The sequence below is a fragment of the Salvelinus sp. IW2-2015 genome, linkage group LG4q.1:29 (genome assembly GCF_002910315.2).
Source record: "Salvelinus sp. IW2-2015 linkage group LG4q.1:29, ASM291031v2, whole genome shotgun sequence".
NCBI lineage: Eukaryota > Metazoa > Chordata > Actinopteri > Salmoniformes > Salmonidae > Salvelinus > Salvelinus sp. IW2-2015.
Genome location: NC_036842.1, coordinates 55706498 through 55725159, shown reverse-complemented (window position 1 = coordinate 55725159; position 18662 = coordinate 55706498). Strand labels below are relative to the sequence as shown.

At 38.7% G+C, this 18662-nt stretch overlaps 1 protein-coding gene across 3 annotated transcripts in view; it reads right to left on the bottom strand.

Annotated features, from left to right (window-relative positions):
• Positions 1-427: 427 nt before the first annotated feature.
• The window catches only part of LOC111962183 (troponin I, fast skeletal muscle-like), a 31640-nt gene continuing 13405 nt past the window's right edge, over positions 428-18662 (bottom strand). The window contains exons 2-9 of one of the 3 annotated variants that reach the window (XM_023985063.2): positions 18405-18420; positions 18180-18215; positions 6880-6916; positions 4917-4953; positions 4626-4754; positions 2791-2880; positions 2502-2675; positions 428-766 (exon numbers count right to left, since the gene is read on the bottom strand). In XM_023985063.2, the coding sequence (XP_023840831.1) occupies positions 680-766; positions 2502-2675; positions 2791-2880; positions 4626-4754; positions 4917-4953; positions 6880-6887 (525 nt within the window). In that variant the 5' untranslated portion in view covers positions 6888-6916; positions 18180-18215; positions 18405-18420 and the 3' untranslated portion in view covers positions 428-679. Of the gene's footprint in view, positions 767-2501; positions 2676-2790; positions 2881-4625; positions 4755-4916; positions 4954-6879; positions 6917-17161; positions 17274-17311; positions 17402-18179; positions 18216-18404; positions 18421-18662 lie in introns of those variants that run through there. The other 2 variants (XM_023985062.2, XM_023985061.2) reach the window with 2 other exon arrangements.

The window sequence follows — 18662 nt, the reverse complement described above, 5'->3', positions numbered from 1 at the left end:
GAGGGAGAACGAGAGAGAAACGGGAGAGGGAGAGAGGAGGCAAGGATAACAGGTGCTCCACTGACATCTTGTGGTTTTGGTTAATATATATAAATAGTTTATTGTTATATTATTTAAAAAGTTATGCAATGATTAATTCATGAAATTATTATTCATTATATGAGAGCAAAAGAGTACATGCACAGAGAATATGCCTTTTGGTGTGTGTGATATGTTCCAATAAATCAAGTCCTAGGTTTAAAGTCCTTTAGTTATTCCAGTTTTTTTTCACACCTAGCTTTTCATGCCCATTATCTTCTATTGAATAACATTGAATAGTATACTAATCCTACCCAAATCAAGTAGTCTACTGCATAAGTAGTTATCGTTTTTTAAATCTCACACATTATGAAGACGTGCAAGCAAAATAAAACTGCTTTTCAAGGTGTAAGTGTGGAAATATTTATTTAATATACAGTAAGTGCTTTTCAAAATGTGTTTAAGTTGCTGTGAGGTAATTACCTGGGTCTGGGGTATACAGACAAAAAGGAAGCAGTGAAATCGATAACAAGGTCATACAAATCCACCTGTGACTTAACCACAATACTACCTTATATATCCAACACAAAAGACGGCCATGGCTAACAACTGATTTATTAAGACACAGAGAAAAGCAGGGGAAATGGTCTTGCCATAGCGTTTATGCGGCCTCAAACATCTTCTTCCTGCCGTCCATGCCGGCCTTGTCGTCAATGTTCTTACGCCAGTCACCAACTGTATCTTTGTCCTTTAATGGAAAGTGGGTGTTACAGCAGAGATATCAGGTCAAGAGTGACAATAAGCTATTTGTTTAGGTCAAGGAAATGATTTATTTTGAGCTTTAAGGGGTTTATAAAAGGAAAATAAATATATAGGATGATATTCGTCAATATGAAGTCACATTTGTGCCAAAATAATTGGATTCGAGTAAAATGATTGATTACAAATGTAATGTATATTGGCACTGATACATTGCCTTGGGAAGTAAGGGTGCTGGAAGTTCTGCAGCACCCTCTGATAAATGAAATACAGTTAACCAAAATTATAGAACTACTCCTGTCTGTACAGAAATATAATCAAATCATTCAAATTACTACACCAGAGAGCATAATTTAGCCAGAGAGGATCAATAGCTTCTTTAGCTGTCGATTGTGTGTAATCACAAGCGCATACTGTCAGGAATCCTGCTACAATTTGGACAGCACAAATATCAAGCAGCTGATTTTTGAGTGAACAGCAGCTAAAATATCCTGGCCTCTCGCAATATTTTGAAATACAATCACGGGAAAAACAGATTGGCTACTGCTGAAAAGAGAAGTTAGGCTACACAAGTATTACCTATAATTAAGCTACTGAATATGTTATCAACTTTGCAATATTGAATGCACAGCATTGTTTTACAAAGTATCTATGAGAGATAGGCTATTGGCACGACCTCATCTGCCATCGCTGGTGAGGCGTGTATTCAGTCTCTCCATCACTGGTAGTCAAAGCTTTTGAGGACTATAAATTCCTCCTCATATTGTGTCTCCACTCTTTTCGTTGGCCTAGGCTATTGGTTGCATTCAAGGCTGTCATATTTTGTCTTTGATCATCATGTCTTGTCCCTGTGCTTCCCTCTGCTGGTCTTATTAGGTTCTTTCCCTCTTTCTCTCTCTCTCTCTCCTCCTCCCTCTCTCCCTCTCCCGCTCTCTCTCTCTATCGTTCCGTTCCTGCTCCCAGCTGTTTCTCATTCTCCTACGACCTCATTTACTCTTTCACACCTGTCCCCTATTTTGCCCTCTGATTAGAGTCCCTATTTCTCCCTCCTGTTTTCCGCTTCTGTCCTTGTCGGATTCTTGTTTGATGTTTGCTGTTCCTGTGTCCTGTTCCGCCCTGTCGTGTTTTTGCCTTCTTCAGATGCTGCGTGTGAGCAGGTGTCTATGTCAGCTACGGCCTGTGCCTTCCTGAAGCGACCTGCAGTCTGTGGTCGCGTCTCCTGTCGTTCCTCTCTACTGACGAGAGGATTTCAGTTTCCTGTTTTGGATTTACCTTTGATATATCCAGGAGAATCATTGTTTTGTTTGATACTGGAATAAAGACTCTGTTTCTATTACGTCGCTTTTGGGTCCTCATTCACCTGCATAACAAAGGCTAGGTTGTTTCAATTGATCTTAGTTTGGTGTCAGAACCCTGTCCACTTGATCATTTGTGTGGTATTAAAACATACTCTGGTAACTTCTCCACACGTAAAATTATGTAGAATTGCATGAAATCCGTTTTTAAAATGCTACATTTTCCCTGGACCTTACTAAAAGTCTGGATTCCTTTTTCCCCATGTGTGAAAATTCTAGAAACACCTCTGCTCTACTCTATGCCACTATACGCAAATAAGATGATAGACGTACCCCACCAACTCAAAACATCTTCCGGCGGCTATGCACTGATATCAATCCATAGTACATATATATATTTGAACATTATTATGCCTCCATGTTACTCACATCCTCTTTGACTTCCTTCTTCACTTGTTTCAGGTTGGATCTCAGATCCATGGTCACCTTGTGCTTGGAGCCCAACAAAGCCTGGAGCATAGCATCAGCAGACATACGTACTTTCTTCAGAGCTGGCTTCTTGATGCCCTGGATCTCAACCACTTTAATCCTCAAATCATCAATCTGTAAAGAGAAAAGATCAGGAAAAAAGCGAGATATGCACTTTTATCTTCAGGTCTTCAATCAAAACGAGAGAGAAAATCAACAAATGTAATCGACCTCAACTGGATGAAAATACCTCTTTGTCACACTTGCCCACTTTGCCTGCCAGGTCGTATCTCTCCTCATCCACTTTATCAAGCTGGTGATGGATTGTCTTGCACATTTCCTGCAGTTGGTTATCAACAAAAGGAACCTTCAACAACAGTACTGTGGGTTTACAGTGAATTTACTGACAGCGTAGATTGAAAATCCAGTTTAAAGGCCCAGTGCAGTCAAAAACATGATTTACCTGTGTTTTAAAAACACAGAGTGTATAAAACATTAGGAACACTTGCTCTTTCCATGACATAGACTGACCAGGTGAATGCTAGGATCCCTTATTGATGTCACTTATTAAATCCACTTCAATCAGTGTAGATGAAGGAGAGGAGACAGGTTAAAGGACTTTTAAGCTTTGAGACAATTGAGATTATGGATTATGTATATGTGCCATTCAGAGCGTGAATGGGCTAGACAAAAGATTTAAGTGCTTTGAACCGGGTATGGTTGTAGGTGACAGGCGCACCGGTTTGAGTGTGTCAAGAACTGCAATGCTGCTGGGTTTTTGATGCTCAACAGTTTCCCTGTGTATATCAAGAATGGTCCACCACCCAAAGGACATCCAGCCAACTTGACGCAACTGTGGGAAGCATGGAGTCAACATGGGCCAGCATCCCTGTGGAGTGCTTTTGACACCTTCGACACAGTCCATGCACTGACAAATTGAGGCTGTTCTGAGGGCAGAAGGGAGTGCAACTCAATATTAGGAAGGTGTTCATAATGTTTTGTACACTCAGTGTATATTTCCACACAATGAGGTTGGAATAATACTGTAAAATTGTGAAAATTATGATAATTCCCTTTAAAATTTCTTTGGGATCGGTGTCCCCGGTTGAGCTAATGGTTGAGTTAACGTAGGCTAATGCGATTAGCATGAGGTTGTAAGTAACAAGAACATTTCCCAGGGCATAGACGTATCTGTAATGGGCAGAAAGCTTAAATTCTTGTTAATCTAACTGCACTGTCCAATTTACAGTAGCTATTACAGTGAAAGAACACCATGCTATTGTTTGAGGAGAGTGCACAATTTTGAAAATGAAAAGTTATTAATAAACAAATTAGGCACATTTGGGCAGTCTTGATACATCATTTTTAACAGAAATGCAATGGTCATTGGATCAGTCTAAAACTTTGCATATACACTGATGCCATCTACTGCCCAAAATCTAAATTGCACTTGGGCTGGAATAGTACATTAAGGCCTTTCTATTGCATTTCAAAGATGATTGTACAAAAAAAATACAAAAGAACGGTTGTTTTTTTCTTTGTATTATCTTTTACCAGATCTATTGTGTTATATTCTACTACATTCCTTTCACATTTCCATAAACTTCAAAGTGTTTCCTTTCAAATGGTACCAATAATATGTATATCCTTGCTTCAGGGCCTGAGCTACAGGCAGTTTGATGTGGGTATGTCATTTTAGGCGAAAATTGGGGGGGAAAAGGGGCTAATGCTTAAGTATAAGACCACATGAAATTTCATCCTGTTTTGGTGGGATGGAGTTTTGGCCTGATATACTACATGAATTAACAGACCGATAAGAGAGTTCCAAACCTCTCTGCCTCTCTGCCCTCCCCACTCAGACCACTCCAACACAGTTCTCGCAAAATTCTTGCTTGAGAAATTGTTCTTTGCTAAGAAGCTATTTTTGTTTCCTTTTGACCATTGTATTTGAAAACAATCACAGTAAAGTACTTAATTATTACCCATAAATCATGCCTGCATTGGACCGTTATGAACAGCTGTTTAAGCACTGCTTTGTGAAGCTATGGTAAACACTGGTGTTTTCAACTATTGGTGATACTGTACCTGCAGTTCCACCAATGACCCAGGCAGGTCCAATGCGGGGCAGTTCTCTTCCATGTACCTTTTTTTCTCTTCCACTGCCTCTATGGCCTCTGCCTCCAGCAAGTCCTTAGCAATCTGGAGCATCACGCTCTGGAGGAGAGAGAAGCATGAATAGTGACACAACTGGATTATGGTTAACAGGTGAATACACAACACACAGAGACTTTTATAATAATAATAATATAATATATTTTGCTCAAGATTAAGTTTCATTACAAAAATAACAATTCAATGTTACTAGTGACCACTTACCTTCAGATGATGCTTGCGACTCGATGGCATTTTTTTCCTAAAATAGTTCATGAAAAGACGTGTGAATTTTCCAGAAAGGTACACATTTCTGACACTGGGGAGGTAAAGATGAGTTTCTAACCATTAATTAAAAAAAATGGCAGTTTCTTGATTTCCATGAATGCCCAAGATCCTGAAGATGATATCATAATTAGAGTGAATACTATATTTCCTTTTCCACATTGAGCATCTCTCCTCTAATAGGAGGATATTACATAGATGAACACCAATATAAAGGTGATGTTAATATAATTCAAACAGGGCATAAAATATACAGGTGAAGTCGAAAATTACCTACACTTAGGTTGGAGTCATTAAAACTCGTTTGTCAACCACACCACACATTTCTTGCTAACAAACTATAGTTTTGGCACGTCGGTTAGGACATCTACTTTGTGCATGACACAAGTAATTTTTCCAACAATTGTTTACAGAAAGATTATTTCACTCACTATCACAATTCCAGTGGGTCAGAAGTTCACATACACTAAGTTGACTGTGCCTTTAAACAGCTTGGAAAATTCCAGAAAATGATGTCATGTCTTTAGAAGCTTCTGATAGGGTTAATGAGGTCATTGAGTCAATTGGAGTTGTACCTGTGGATGTCTTTCAAGGTCTACATTCAAATTCAGTGCTTCTTTGCTTGACATCATGGGAAAATCTAAAGAAATCAGCCAAGATCTAAGAAAAAAAATTGCAGACCTCCACAGTCTGGTTCACCCTTAGGAGCAATTTCCAAACACCTGAAGGTACCACGTTCACCTGTACAAACAATAGTACACAAGTATAAACACCATGGGCCCACGCAGCTGTCATACCGCTCAGGAAGGAGACACGTTCTGTCTCCTAGAGATTAACGTACTTTGGTGCGAAAAGTGCAAATCAATCCCAGATTAACAGCAAAGGACCTTGTGAAGATTCTGGAGGAAACAGGTTCAAAATTATCTATATCCACAGTAAAACGAGTCCTATATCAACATAACCTGAAAGGCCGCTCAGCAAGGAAAAAGCCACTGCTCCAAAACTGCCATAAAAAAACAGACTACGGTTTGCAACTGCACATGGGGACAAAGATCGTACTTTTTGGAGAAATGTACTCTGGTCTGATGAAAAAAACTAAAATAGAATTGTTTGGCCATAATGACCATAGTTATGTTTAGAGGAAAAAGGAGGAGGCTTGTAAACCGAAGAACACCATCCCAACCGTGAAGCACGGGGGTGGCCGTATTATTTTGTGAGGGTGCTTTGCTGCAGGAGGGACTGTTCCACTTCATATGATAGATGGCATCATGAGGCAAGAAAATTATGTGGATATTTTGAAGCAACATCTCAAGAGATCAGTCAGGAAGTTAAAGCTTGGTCGCAAATGGTCTTCCAAATGGACAATGACCCTACGCATACTTCCAAAGTTGTGGCAAAATGGCTTTTGGACAACAAAGTCAAGGTATTGGAGTGCCGACATCAGTCCACATAGAAAATGTGTGGGCAGAACTGCAGAAAGCGTGTGCGAGCAAGGAGGCCTACAAACCTGACCCAGTTACACCAGCTCTGTCAGGAGGAATGGGCCAAATTTCACCCAACTTATTGTGGGAAGCTTGTGGGAGGATCCCCAAAACGTTTGACCCAAGTTAAACAATTTGAAGGCAATGCTACCAAATACTAATTGAGTGTATTAAACTTCTGACCCACTGGGAATGTGATGAAAGAAATAAAAACTGACATAAATCTTTCCCTCTACTATTATTCTGATATTTCACATTCTTAAAATAAAGTGGTGATCCTAACTGACCTAAAACAGGGAATTTTTACTGGGATTAAATGTCAGGAATTGTGAAAAACTGAGTTTAAATGTATTTGGCTAAGGTGTATGTAAACTTCCGCTTACGACTGTATACTGATATCATAAAAACATATTGGAACTTACTCAGACATCTTGGACTCTTGTTTCTTTCCAAAGGGTTCTGAAGCAAACAATACAACAATGTAAAAAACTCACAGAATATACAGTTCACTTGCAAATAATTTTGTACTGTTGACAACCTTTTCTTTTTTCGAAAAGCATTTGAATACCAATAGCAATCTTTGACCAAAAATAATTGACTTCAATGAATGAGATGTTTATCAAAAGTGTTGGAAAAACTTGTCAATAATCAACAGACTGGCTTTCTTGATGTTTATAGTATTCTCTTTGGTATGCAACCTGGTTTCCCCTCAGGTTATGGATGTGTCACTCCAACCTTACAGGTCCTCATTGATGTCACAATTGCTCTTGATTCTAAGAAATGTTGTGCTGCTATTTTTATTGACTTGGCCAAAACGTTTGATACGGTAGACCATTACATTCTTGTGGGCCGGCTAAGGAATATTGGTGTCTTTGACCTGGTTTGCTAACTACCTCTCTCAAAGAGTGCAGTATATAAAGTCTCAGCCACTGCCTGTCACCAAGGGAGTACACCAAGGCTCAATCCTAGGCCACACGCTCATCTCAATTCACATCAACAACATAGCTCAGGCAGTAGGAAGCTCTCTCATCCATTTATATGCAGATGATACAGTCTTATATTCAGCTGGCCCCTCCCCGGATTTTGTGTTAAATGCTCTACAACAAAGCTTTCTTAGTGTCCAACAAACTTTCTCTACCCTTAACCTTGTTCTGAACAAGAAGGAAGAATGCCCCTCTCCCCACCGGTGTGATTACTACCTCTGAGGGTTTAGCTTGAGGTAGTCACCTCATACAAGTACCTGGGAGTATGGCTATATGGTACACTGTCCTTCTCTCAGCACATATCAAAGCTCCAAGATAAAGTTAAATCTACACTTGGTTTCCTCTATCGTAATCGCTCCTCTTTCACCCCAGCTGCCAAACTAACCCTGATTCAGATGACCATCCTACCCATGCAAGATTACAGAGACATACTTTATAGATCGGCAGGTAAGGGTGCTCTCGAGCAGTTAGATGTTCTTTACCATTCGCCATCAGATTTGCTACCAAGCTCCTTATAGGACACATCACTGCACTCTATACTCCTCTGTAAACTGGTCATCTCTGTATATCCGTCACAAGACCCACTGGTTGATGCTTATTTATAAAACCTCTTAGGCCTCACTCCCCCCTATCTGAGATATCTACTGCAGCCCTCATCCTCCACATACAACACCCGTCTGCCAGTCACATTCTGTTAAAGGTCCCAAAGCACACACATCCCTGGGTCGCTTATCTTTTCAGTTTGCTGCAGCTGGCGACTGGAATGAGCTGCAACAAAACACTCAAACTGGACATTATCTTAAATCTCTTCATTCAAAGACTCAATCATGGACACTCTAACTGACAGTGTCTGGCTGCTTTGCGTGATGTATTGTTGTCTCTACCTTCTTTCCCTTTGTGCTGTTGTCTGTGCCCAATAATTTTGTACCATGTTTTGTGCTGCTACCATGTTGTGTTGCTACCATGTGGTGTTCATGTTGTGTTGCTACCATGCTGTGTTGTCATGTGTTGCTGCCTTGCTATGTTGCCGTCTTAGGTCTCTTTTTATGTATGTTGTGATGTCTCTCTTGTCGTGATGTGTGTTTTGTCTGATATAATGTATTTATTTATTTTTAAAATGTATCAAAGCCCCTTCCCCATAGGAGCCTTTTGCTTTTGGTAGGCCGTCATTGTAAATAAGAATTTGTTCTAACTGACTTGCCTAGTTAAGTAATGGTTAAATAAAATAAAAAATACAAGATGTAACATTGTGCTTTGTCATGTAACAGATAAGATCACGACTAAAATAAAAAATACAAGAATGTAACATTGTGCTTTGTCATGTAAACAGATAAGATCACGACTTAAACTTGCTTGAATATTGCCAAAATACAAGATGTAACATTGTGCTTTTCATGTAAACAGATAAGATCACGACTAAATAAAAAATACAAGATGTAACATTGTGCTTGTCATGTAACAGATAAGATCACGACTTAAACTTGCTTGAATATTGCCAATGGTGCAATTGAATTTTATCCTTTTCTTTATATACTATATATATATGTTTTTATAACAATTATAAAGACAAACAGAAATAAACAGAAAGACTATCACATGCACATAATATATAAAGTACAGTTAGGGCTCGATTCAATAGGATCTTCAGCCAACATCCGCAATAGTGGTTGTTTTGGAGGTGTCGGAGGTTGAAACTTCGTTTAGAGCTGTCATATCCACAAGTAGCTACCGGAATTACACCTACGAGTGGGCGAATGTGGCTTCTGGACAATGATCACAGGGCAGCTGCTCACCAAATTTGATGGCTCTATGTCAGGACCCGGTTGCGAGAAAACAGTCACTAATAATGGCAGAACCAGAAGATGAGGCAGACACAGCAGTAAGAGATGTGGTTTAATAAAAAATAGATATCTTCCAAAATACAAAGAAAATCCACAAAGTGGTAAAAACAGCAAGGGAAAAACAAATCTCAAAAGACCAATCCAAAAATACACGAGAACAAAACCAGAGAACCTCTGGAAAATCCAACAAGAGAAAAATGATCACAAAGGCTGGGGCTGGGTGCTAACATACAAACACTGAGCAAGGAACTGAGGAACACACAGGGTTTAAATACTAACAAGGGAATGACTTACAGGTGCAAACAATAATTAGGGCAAGAAAAACAAAAGGTACAAAAAAGGTGCAAGGGGGACATCTAGTGAACAAAACCTGAACAGTCCTGGCCAAAACCTGACACTCTAACACAGTTCCACCTCTGACACCGCAAAAATATCCGCTATGCGACTGTCTGCTATCGCCAGTTAATGCTGGATCTGATTTGAATCTAGGCCTTAGTATTACAACTTAGCAGTAGATGGCAGCAGATATAATTTCAAAATACTGTTAATGTTGTTAATACAGATATATTTTCAGAGTAAATCCAAACAAGTACTATAAATGTAGATACAATTTCAAATAGGGGTACTTGCTGGGTCTCAGGATGCTGGACACTTTTGAAGAGCTTTGTTCTATTAATAAGCTACGCCTCTTGAAAATAACCTAAAGATTACGTTAAAAAAACAGCTGCATGGTTAACCCAGCATGAAAGTAAAAAATACCCAACCAATGGTTAAATTAACCCGTGTTTGGGTAATTTCAACAACCCAACATGTTGGGTTATTCACGCAACCCAACTGGCTGGGTAAAAATAACCGTTCTGTCCATTACTTCTGTCCAATATTTACCCAGCGCTGGTTTACCAAATAGCCCAAATTGGGTTGGTTTTAACCCAGCATTTTTTTTTATTGTGTATGTTCCCCGCTATTGTCCTTAAAACCTCTTAAGGTTCCGCCCCCTTTTTTCAATTTCCGCCTAAAATGACATACCCAAATCTAACTGCCTGTAGCTCAGGCCCTGAAGCAAGGATATGCATATTCTTGGTACGATTTGAAAGGAAACACTTTGAAATGTATGGATCCGTGGAAGGGACAACGATCCCGAAAAAGTTAAGGGCATGGCTTTCCGATAGATCTTATTGACCACCCGTGAGAGTAAACGTCATTCCTGTTCATCATGTTAAGTTCACACACTGCATTTTTTTTCACAAATTCTTCTATAATATTACAGTTATTTATTACATATTATCATAAAGTATACCACCTTATTGCATCCCAACAATTTACATAGGTTTTTAGGGAACTCATACACTTCTGTAAGACGCATTGAAGCTACACAAATGGCAATGTTCAGTTGGTGGGATGTAATTCTTCCAACACACAAGAATACGTTTCTTTGCAAAGTAGAAATAGTTATCAGCAACCTTGTCTGAAACAAGCATGTAATTAACAAGGTAAAGGCTTGGGGATTGTACCATTCTGTATTTAAATAATCTGTCTGACTAGTTGTATGAATAGAGTGCCAGAAATCCATTTGTTTATCGCACTGCTAAAAAAGTTCCTTTCTCAGCCTTACATTTCAGGCAATTTGGTGAAGTGTCTGGGAACATACGGTTTAATTAAACAGGAGTAAAATACAGCTTTAAGATGAATTTGTAGTTAGTTTCTTTAATATTGGGACTAGTAAGTGGGTAGTGGATCAGAGTTGGGTTATAAAAAGATATCTGAAACTTTGAACATCCCATGGAGCACCATTAAATCCGTTATTATAAAATGGAAAGAATATGGCACCCCAACAAACCTGCCAAGAGAGAGGGCCGCCCACCAAAACTCACAGACCAGGCAAGAAGGGCATTAATCAGAGAGGCAACAAAGAGACTAAAGATTACCCTGAAGGAGCTGCAAAGCTCCACAGCGGAGATTGGAGTATCTGTCCTTAGGACTACTTTATGCCGTACACTCCACAGAACTGGGCTTTACAGAAGAGTGGCCAGAAAAAAAGCCATTGCTTAAAGAAAAAAATAAGCAAACACTTTGGTGTTCGCCAAAAGGCATGTGGGAGACTCCCCTGGTCAAATGAGACTAAAATTGAGCTTTTTGGCCATCAAGGAAAACACTATGTCTGGCGCAAACCCAACACCTCTCATCACCCGAGAACACCATCCCCACAGTAAAGCATGGTGGTGGCAGCATCATGCTGTGGGGATGTTTTTCATCGGCAGGGACTGGGAAACTGGTCAGAATTGAAGGATTGATGGATGGCACTAAATACAAGGAAATTCTCTGTCTTCCAGAGATTTGAGACTGGGACGGAGGCTCACCTTCCAGCAGGACAATGACCCTAAGCATACTGCTAAAGCAACACTTGAGTGGTTTAAGGGGAAACATTTAAATGACTTGGAATGGCCTAGTCAAAGCCCCGACCTCAGTCCAACTGAGAATCTGTGGTATGACTTAAAGATTGCTGTATACCAGCGGAACCCATCCAACTTGAAGGAGCTGGAGCAGTTTTGCCTTGAAGAATGGGCAAAAATCCCAGTGGCTATATGTGCCAAGCTTATAGAGACATATTCCAATAGCCTGGCAGCTGTAGTTGCTGCAAAAGGTGGCTCTACAAAGTATTGACTTTGGGGGGGGGGGGTGAATAGTTATGCACGCTCAAGTTTTCTGGTTTTTTGTCTAATTTCTTGTTTGTTTTACACAAAAAAATATTTTGCATCTACAAAGTGGTTGACATGTTATGTAACTCAAATGATACAAATCTAAAAAATAATAATAATAATTCCAGATTGTAAGGTAACAAAATAGGAAAAATGCCAAGGGGGGTGAATACTTTCGCAAGCCACTAGAAGGTTGGTGGCACCTTAATTGGGAAGGACGGGCTCGTGGTAATGGCTGGAGCGGAATGAGTGAAATGGTATCAAATACATCAAACATATGGTTTCCATGGGTTTGATGCCATTCCATTCGCTCCGTTAGAGACATTATTATGGCCGTCCTCCCCTCAGCAGCATACAATGCCTCATAAGACCCCATAAGCATCAATTATGAAGGCCGACCTTTTAGAGACACATTTGTCAACTCAGGGTTAGAAGAAATAGGAGCAGGTGTTTGAAATACCCAAGTGTTTTCTACAGTCTACCCATGCCATTAATGTGTTGTACATAGTGAAGGTCTTACTGTTATCACAAATATCTTCAGAGGTAAATTCAATCTGAACCCATAGGGAGTACAGTCTGCCCAAAGTCCAGGACAGCAAATTGCAAGTTTGGGCTGACCAATAGTAAAGTTGGAATTGGGCAGACCCAGAACCCCCATAGACTCGGGTTTGACCAGAGTAGAGTACTTAATTCTGCGTTTTTTTGTTGCACCATAAAAACATCCTGATTATGTTAATCCATCCAATCATTGTTACTGGGAGAGTGGAGAAACTGATCAGGTCTTCTTTAATTTTGCTAACGAGGGGAGTGTTAAATTCTTTAAACAGATTCTTTATGTCTGTGGTAACATTTATTCCCAGATATTTCTATCCATTTGGTTTCCAAGAGAAAGGGCAGACTAAACTCAACTCATCTGATAGCTGGCTATTTAAAAAACAAGCATTAGATTTGCTTTGTAGCCAGAGAATTTACCAAATTGGGCAAGAATATCAAAGATATGTGGAATAGAGTTCATTGGGTTAACAACATGCAATATCATATTATTTGCGTATAAAGATACTGTAGCTGATGAGTAATAGAGGGAACTCTGATCCTCTCATTGGAACGTATGGACTCTGCCAATGGTTCTACAGCCATCGAAGGAGGAGGGGAGACAGAGGACAGCCTTGCCCCCACTCAGTGGGAGTTGTTGTGACCTTAAACCATTAGTGGAGACCATAGCTCTGGGACTGGTATGAATCGATTTGACCCATTTCAAGAAATTAGCTAATGTATAAAATGTTTGCAGAATAGAAAAGAGGAAATTCCTTAAACTGCCTTAATTTTGCTGGACACCAGGAAGAGTAGCTGCTGCTTTGACAACAGTATAGGAGTCTTATACTCATTTAAGTGGTCGATAACATCAAACAGTCCTGACTTTATCCGATAAATACCCTTTTTTTTTTTATAAATCCTGTTTGGTCGGGTTTAATAAGCGAGTGTAATAGGGACTCTAGTCATCTGGCTATCAATTTAGTATCACTTTATAATCAAAATTCAACAAACTTCAAATGAAGAGCATTCTAATGGGTCTTTCCACTTTTAAGCAAGACAGTGATACAAGCTCTATTCATAGAATCAGGCAAAATTCCCTTAGTACAAAAGTTGTCTATCATAGCCATAAATATAGGACATAGTTCTGGCCAGGACTGCTTGTAAAATTCACCTGGGAAGCCATCTGGGCCTGGGGATTTATTAGCAGGCATGGACTTAATAGCTACTAACACTTCCTCATGTGTAAAACGAGAATCGCGAAGCAGCTGATAGTGATAGTTTGGGGAGGAAAATGCCGTCCAAATATGATAGTAGTTCACTCAGGAACATTCAATGTCATCTTGGTACAGTTAGCAACTCCAGTGTATATTTGGCCTTGTGTTTAAGGATATTGTCCTGCTGAAAGGTGAATTTGTCTCCCAGTGTCAGTTGGAAAGCACACTGAACAAGGTTTTCCTCTTGGGCATTGCCTGTGCTTAGCTCTATTCCGATGACAAGCATACCCATAACATGATGCAGCCACCACCCGTCTTGAAAATATGAAGAGTGGTACTCAGTGATGTGTTGGATTTGGCCCAAACATATTGCTTTGTATTCAGATTGTATAGTTCATTTCTTTGCCCCGTTTTTTTTCTTTGTACTTCAAATCAAATGTTATTAGTCGCATGCGTCAATTACAACAGGTGTAGACCTTACAGTGAAATGCTTACTTACGAGCCCCTAACCGACAGTGCAGTTCCAAAAAAATACAGATAAGAATAAGAGTTAAAAGTAACATGTAAATAAAGAGGAATAGTAAAAAATAACAATATATACCGCTGGGTGCCGGTACAGAGTCAATGTAAGGGGACACCGGTTAGTTGAGGTAGTATGTACATGTAGGTAGAGTTAATTAAAGTGACTATGCATTGATGACAACAGAGAGTGTCAGTGGTGTGGAGAGGGGAGGATAATGTGAATAGTTTGGGTAGCCATTTGACTAGATGTTTAGTACTTTAGTGCCTTATTGCAAACAGATGCATGTTTTGGAATATTCTGAAGAGGCTTCTTTCTTTTCACTCTGACATTTAGGTTAGTATTGTGGAGTAACTACAATGTTGATGAGCCATCCTCAGTTTTCTCCTATCACAGCCATTAAACTCCTTAACTGTTTTAACGTTACTATTGGCCTCATGGTGAAATCCCTGAGAGCTTTCCTTCCTCTCTGGCAACTGAGTTAGGAAGCACGGCTGTATCTTTGTAGTGGCTGGGTGTATTGATACACCATCTAAAGTGTAATAAAACACTTAACCATGCTCAAGAAGATATTCAATGTCTGTTTAGTTTTTTTTTACCCATCTACCAATAGGTGCTCTTCTTTGCGAGGCTTTAGAACATTTCCCAGGCCTTTGTGGTTAAATCTGTGTTGGAAATTCACTACGTGACTGAAGGACCTTACAAATAATTGTTTGTGTGGGGTACAGAGATGAGGTAGTCAATCAAAAATAATGTTAAACACTATTGTTTCACACAGAGTGAGTCCATGCAGCTTATTATGTGACTTGATAAGCGCATTTTTACTTCTGAACATATATAGGCTTGCCACAACAATGTGGTTGAATCCTTATTGACTCAAGACATTTCAGTTTTTTATTTTCAATTAATAAAAATATGAAAATGAAAAACATATTTCCACTTTCACATTATGGGTGTGTTAAGCCAGTGACACAAAATCTACATTTAATCAATTTTAAATTCAGGCTGTAACACAACAAAATGTGGAAAAAGTCAAGGGGTATGAATACTTTCTGAAAGCACTGTAGCTTTCTAAACAAATTGCTTGTGTAGGAGTCTGGTTTCCGAATGTCACATCAACAGTTCATATATCAAATAGCTGGCAATGTCCCCAAGAATTTGCTACACTTCATCAGACAGCGATGTTCTCCAGAATTGGAATATGATTCGGTCACGTCAGTCACAAAATTGGAAAGAATATGATACATGTAACACTATATTCCAGAGTATATGGAACTCAAACAAACCTATTAAATGAGATCACCATGTTTTACCCAGCAGTTTTTTTCCCTGTATGATTTCATTTTTCTAAATGAATTCCAGGTTTAAATAATATACACTCCAATACGTATTTGTTTGGCGATTGAAGGTGACACGTTTAACTTGGCTCCATACTCAGGCATTTTGGTTTTCGATAATATGTTTTATGAGGTGAAAGTACAGAATATCAACTTTTATTTTCCTAGAAATGAATATGTCAAGTCCCCCCATTTGAATGTGTCATAAGTATTTGGAGAAATTCACTTATAGTGTATTCAATTAGTCAAAGTTTAGTATTTGGTCATATTCCTAACACACAATGTCTACATCAAGCCTGTGACTCCACAAACTTTTTGGATGCATTTGAAGTTTGTTTGGTTGAGTTTTGGATTTCGTTGTGGCCATTATAAATGCATTTTGGAATAACTTTTATTGTCACCTTTAACAATATAAGTTGTTTCTGAACATTTCTACATTAGTGTGGATGCTACCATGATTACAGATAATCATAAATGAATAATGAATAATGATGATTGAGAAAGTTAAAAACATCCTAACTTTCTTGGTTATTGGAAACGGTTACAGGTTAGTATTTTGGGGTGGGTATAATCTTTGTTCCCTTTAACTTTCTCACTCATCATTATTCACTATTTATTCATGATTATCCATAATCGTGGTAGCATCAACATTAATGTAGAAGTGTTCAGAAACATCTTCTATTCTAATTTACAATAATCCTATTGGGCAAAACATAATTCGAAACACAACCAAAACAAACTGCAAATATATCCAAAAAGTTTGTAGAGACACAAGCTTCATGTGGTCATTGCATGCTCGGAATATGGGACCAAATACTAAACTTTTAACTACTTTAATACACTGTAAGTGAATTTGTTCAAATACTTATGAAAAAAACCTACATATTCAGTTGGGGGGGACTAGATACATAAAGTGCTTTTATTTCTAAATGATCAAATATATATTTATGAAAATACCCTCAAATGAAACATTGTACCTCAAATCCAAAATGCTGGAAAGTAGAGCCACATTTATTTTTAAATGTGCTTACAAATTGTAATTATGTATGTAGTGTATGATGCTGCCTATGTTAGGAAGACCAATTTGCTTGCCAGGGTCAATACTTCTAATGCCCTCTACACATGGTAAATGTGGAATACTAATAGGACATGCTCAATATAAAATACATAGCTATTGCAGTCATGCCACCTTTCAAATAAAAAACAAAAACATCATAGCACAATGCAGCTCTGCAATAATAATATTAAACAGTCTAACATGCAAATTAAATCACATACAGTAGGTTAGTTCAAATCAACTCACACAATCACAATGGCAATAATAAAGTGTGTCTCTTTCTCTATTATCGCAATAGCTGAATATGTATTCAGGTACAGTAGGTTTACATCAACAGGTATGAGGCATACATGGATGGCTTATCAATTTTATGACTAAAAGACAAGTGAGCAAAGTCATTCATGCTCTATAATATGTGTGTTGTGACAGGACTATGTCCTAGTTACTTTATCATCCAAGCTTTATATATACCAATTTGAACAAGTCATTTTGCACATAGAGAGACACGTGGTCTGATCTCACGTGTGCAGCTGATTGCAGGGTTTCCAAATAGAAAAAGTTGTGCTAATCCAGAACGGGAGAGCCGGTGGAGTTGCTGAAATCCTGTCATGCTTAACCAAGCCGAGAACAGAGAGCAGATAGAGTCAGGATAGACAGGTGAGAGGTTCTCACCTATTATAGAAGGCTGGCGATCAAGCAGGACACACGCTTGGGACTGGGACAGGCAACTGAAATGCTCTGAGGGTTTTAATGGGTTTCTATGATGGGTCAGCAAAACTCTGCATTTCTCTTTAGGAAATTGGAACGGAGTCCCACTCCAGACCAATGGTTCAGCAAGCTGCTGAAACTCTAGCCACAACCTAACCTCCATGCATATAAATAACCAACCCTTCAAGATTGTTATTCTAGTTTTATTGCTTGTTTATTTAAGCTTTGATGAGTTACAAAATTACAGTGCAGATCGGATAGTTCAACTCTACATTTTTGTACAATCTTGATAAAGAGATAAGCATTGGCCTAATATTAAACAACTCTTTCTGAGAATATAATATGCATGTGAACTGACATAACCAGGGTGGCGGGCAGCCTAACGGTTAAGAGCATTGGGCCAGTAACTGCAAGGTTGTTGAGTCGAATCCTTGAGCTGACTAGGTGAGATAAAAATAAAATAGATTTTCCCTTGAGCACTTAACGCTAATTGCTCCTGTAAATCGCTCTGGATAACAACGTCTGCTAAATGTTAAACATATTTATGTGATTTTTTTTTTATTGATTTATTCTTTGTTTAACTAGGCAAGTCAGTTAAGAGCACATTCTTATTTACAATGAAGGCCTAGGAACAGTGGGTTAACTGCCTTGTTCAGGGGCAGAACAACAGATTTATACCGTGTCAGCTCAGGGATTCAATCTAGCAACCTTTCGGTTACTGGCTCGAAGTTCCAACCACTAGGCTACCTGCCGCCCCAAATGATGATGGTGAGATGGTGGGAGATGTGATGGTTGGAGAATAAATAGATATCCTCAATATATAGACACTTACCACTGAAGACTCCATCTGATGATTAAGGGACTGTTTCTGTTGAGAGATAAATTACAGTAAATGGCAATGTAGACGGGAAAGATCATTTGAAACAATTTAACAATTTTTGAAAACATAAAATTGCTTAGTCAATGTGTTACTTTTGAAACAATTCAGCAATGGACTAATAATATACTTGATAACTTTGTGATGCAAAGAAAAAGAAAAACGAATAAAGAAACTCACCTTATTTTCAGTTGCCCTAGTGGTAAAAAAAAAAAAACATAATTAGGAATTAGCATATGCAGAATAGCAGGATCTCTATGGGAAAAAAAGCTACAACGACCTCAAAGTAGAAACGGGTACAGAATGAAACAGAAAAAAGCTGTGGCCAATTTTTCAAGCTCTTAAAATACATACAAAATCTCTAAAACAAACCTCATGATTTCACTTAACATGTCTTGGGAAGTGATCTTAATCCAACAGTAAATGAATAACAATCCA